This window comes from Pygoscelis adeliae, unplaced genomic scaffold (genome assembly GCF_000699105.1).
Source record: "Pygoscelis adeliae isolate BGI_AS28 unplaced genomic scaffold, ASM69910v1 Scaffold445, whole genome shotgun sequence".
Classification (NCBI taxonomy): domain Eukaryota; kingdom Metazoa; phylum Chordata; class Aves; order Sphenisciformes; family Spheniscidae; genus Pygoscelis; species Pygoscelis adeliae.
In genome coordinates this window covers 721,952-724,820 of record NW_008824894.1, presented here as the reverse complement: position 1 = coordinate 724,820, position 2,869 = coordinate 721,952, and the positions used below count along the sequence as shown (strand labels likewise).

At 64.9% G+C, this 2,869-nt stretch overlaps 1 protein-coding gene across 1 annotated transcript; it reads right to left on the bottom strand.

The window, feature by feature from the left end:
* Window positions 1-338: 338 nt before the first annotated feature.
* On the bottom strand, window positions 339-2,438 carry CANT1 (calcium activated nucleotidase 1). The gene is given in 4 exon segments (XM_009324539.1): window positions 339-825; window positions 827-869; window positions 1,338-1,541; window positions 1,804-2,438. Coding segments are annotated over 4 exon segments (1,182 nt in total). The 5' UTR covers window positions 2,423-2,438; the 3' UTR covers window positions 339-509.
* Window positions 2,439-2,869: the final 431 nt, after the last annotated feature.

Genomic DNA, 2,869 nt, shown 5'->3' with positions numbered 1-2,869 from the left:
ACCGGGATGGGCCCAGTGCTCTGGCTGGACACCCCCTCCTCTACCTGGGGAGCACCGCGGCATGGTAGGATGCGAGGCAGAGCAGCAGAGCTGGGGCTCAGGCTCCTCCTTGGCTGCAAATCCAGAGCCTGGATGTCACCAGAGCGACCAACTCGCTGCAGAAGGTTTCTGTCGCAATTAGGGGCTGGGAGCTAATGGCTGCAGTGCGGGGGCCTGCCTGGGGAACCGTCACACGGGAACTTCGCTGTCTGTCTCCTGGGCTGGGGCTCCCAGCACCCTGTGGTGGCAGTCCCTTGCCACCAGGTGCCACTGCCGAAACACTCGCACCACGCCTGCTGCAGCAGAGCCAACGCTTTACAGGAGACGCCAAGGCCAACTACAAAGCTGGGAGCACTGCCCAGCATCCCTCGGCCGAGCTTGGGGCGTGTGCCCGGCTAGGAGCATGCTGGCGGGGCCTGCCCCAGCGCCCCTTGGCCTCCCTCGCCCCTCCGGTCCAGTGCAAAAGTCGGTTAAATAAACTCAATGCCCTCGTATTTCACACTCCCGATCCTGGTCTCGGGCAGGAGGAAGCGCCCGTCCAGCGTGAAGGCCATGATGTAGCTGGCGATCTTGCCGTTGTCCTCTTCTGATTTCAGAGCCACGATGATCTGGTCGTCCGTGTCTGGGATGAACTTGAAGGAGGAGAAGCCATGGGTGGGGACCACCTCGCCCACGCGTCCCACCGTCACGTCCCTGAAGTCCTGGGTGGAGCTCAGCAGCAGGTTGGTGCCTCGCCGCTCGTCCGTCTTCTCGTTGTATGGCTCGTGGCTGGGGCGGGCGGGGCGGGGACAGGGTGTCACTCCAGGAGGCCGACTCGTGGATCAGGTAACCTGCGGCAGGGAGCGGCGTCTGACGGCACGGGGCAAACGGGGCACCCGCCAGGCTGGGGCGGGACCTCTCCCCGCTCCAAAAGACACCGCGGACGGGGAGGTCACAGCCCCGTGCAGGCGACTGCTGCAAACGTTTCCGCCTCATCCTGCCCTGCTGCCTGTGCAGCAGCCCCCCTAATCCCTCCCAGAGCTGGTCATGGGCACCCTAGCATGGCCTCCTCTGCCCAGGGGCCTGGCTGCCAGGCACAGCACTGGCTGAGCCACCTTCCAGCTGCTCATGGCACAGACAGGGGAGAAAACCGGCCAGGGCAGGCTCTGGCCTCTGCACCAGGACATGGGAAGGTCTCTGGCCTCCAGCGCCCTTTAAATCTCACACCAGTCCCAATATCTATGGGGAGGGAGACCCCAGTCCCGGAGCCCGCAGAGGGTGTGGGACACGGGGCAGCAGGAGGGAGCCTCACTCAGTACCTGGGGGTCGGATCCCCGCCGCGGCCCTCAGCGCATTGTAGTTTGCCACCCAGTTCTCATGGCCCACATCGCCCTTGTAGCCGATGACCTTCACCCACTCGGGGTTCTCGTTCACCACTTCTCCCGTTGTCGTGGTCCACTCCTTGCCCAGTCCCCCCACGTAGAGGTGCTCGTCCTTCACCGCCAGCCACTCTGCCTTGAAGCCTGCAGCGGAGAGAATGGCACGAGCCGGGGCTTGGCCAGCACACGGACATCAGACTGGCTCCCACTCCCCTGAACGCCACACCAGACGGCCCGGTGCTGGGCACAGCCTTCCCCCATGCAGCCAGCCAGTCCCCGGGAGGGAATTGCCCCCGTCCCGGCCGGGTTTACGGGGTCACAGAAAAGGTGCACCCCACCCTGGCGAGCCGCAAAGAGCCAAGGGCTTCACTGCTCTGCGTCTGCAGGGCAGGACGGGAGAGCTCACCTTGCCCCACTGTGCCGTCCCCATCCGGGAGGATCACCCAGGGCACCACCTTGTTACCCTCAATCTGGTAGACCACTCCTGTCCGGTCATCCACAGCGTACAGCTTCCCGTTGAAGACGACCAGCTCGGAGAGCTCCATGCCCCTGCCCTTCTCAGCCAGGTGGGACTGCAGCATGCTCTCGTCTTTGTCCCACTCCACCATCACGCTGTCCCCGCTGTCCGACAGCACTAGGTAGCCCTTCTTCAGGTAACTGAACCAGGTGTGCTCCTCAGAGCCCCGGGACTGCGTGTCCAGGTCCGCAATGACTCCGATGCGGTAGCGCACGCCATCAGGGTTTCTCTGGGGTGGGGACAGCGGGTAGGTGTCATTGTAGCGGTCCCCTGCCTGCAGGCTGAGCTGCCAGTTGCGAGGATTTGGCGGGATGGGCCGTGCCGGGGAGGACCGGTGCAGGCAGAAGAGCAGTAGCACAAACCCCACGCAGGCTGACGACAGCACAATGGCCTTCCAGCGCAGTCGGAAGCGGGGGTCAGCACCCTTGGTCATGGACGCGAGGACAGGCAGACCACCCACGCTGATCCGGAGGGGGCTCATAGATTCATGGCAGGGCGGGATGGGCATCAGGCTGGGGGCGAGGAGAACCTGGTGGCAAAGAGGGGAAGAAGCAGGTCAGAGAGCTGGAACCTGGCGCTACACTGAGCTTGCGGGGGGGCAGCAGGGCACAGCCATGAGGGAGAGGCGAGGAGCCCCATCCCCTCTCCTGTAGCAGGAGAAGGTGCTGCCGCCTTGTGCAGGGAAGAGCCAGCACGCCAAGGGGGCTGCTTTGTTGCTGGAGCCACTCTCAGCCCCTTCTCACCCCCCCCTCTGCACTCCCAAACCAGAATGAGCCCCAGCACGTCAGCAGGCACACACAACCTGCTCAGCACCTCTACCTGCCCCAGGGTCCACGGCAGCCCAGGCAGGGAGCTGAGGCACCCCCGCCCGGGGCGAGCCCCTGGGACTCACATCAGGGTGTCCTGCTGAGCAATGTCCCCGCACAGCCCCGGGGAAGGGGGAGGTTCCCCTCCG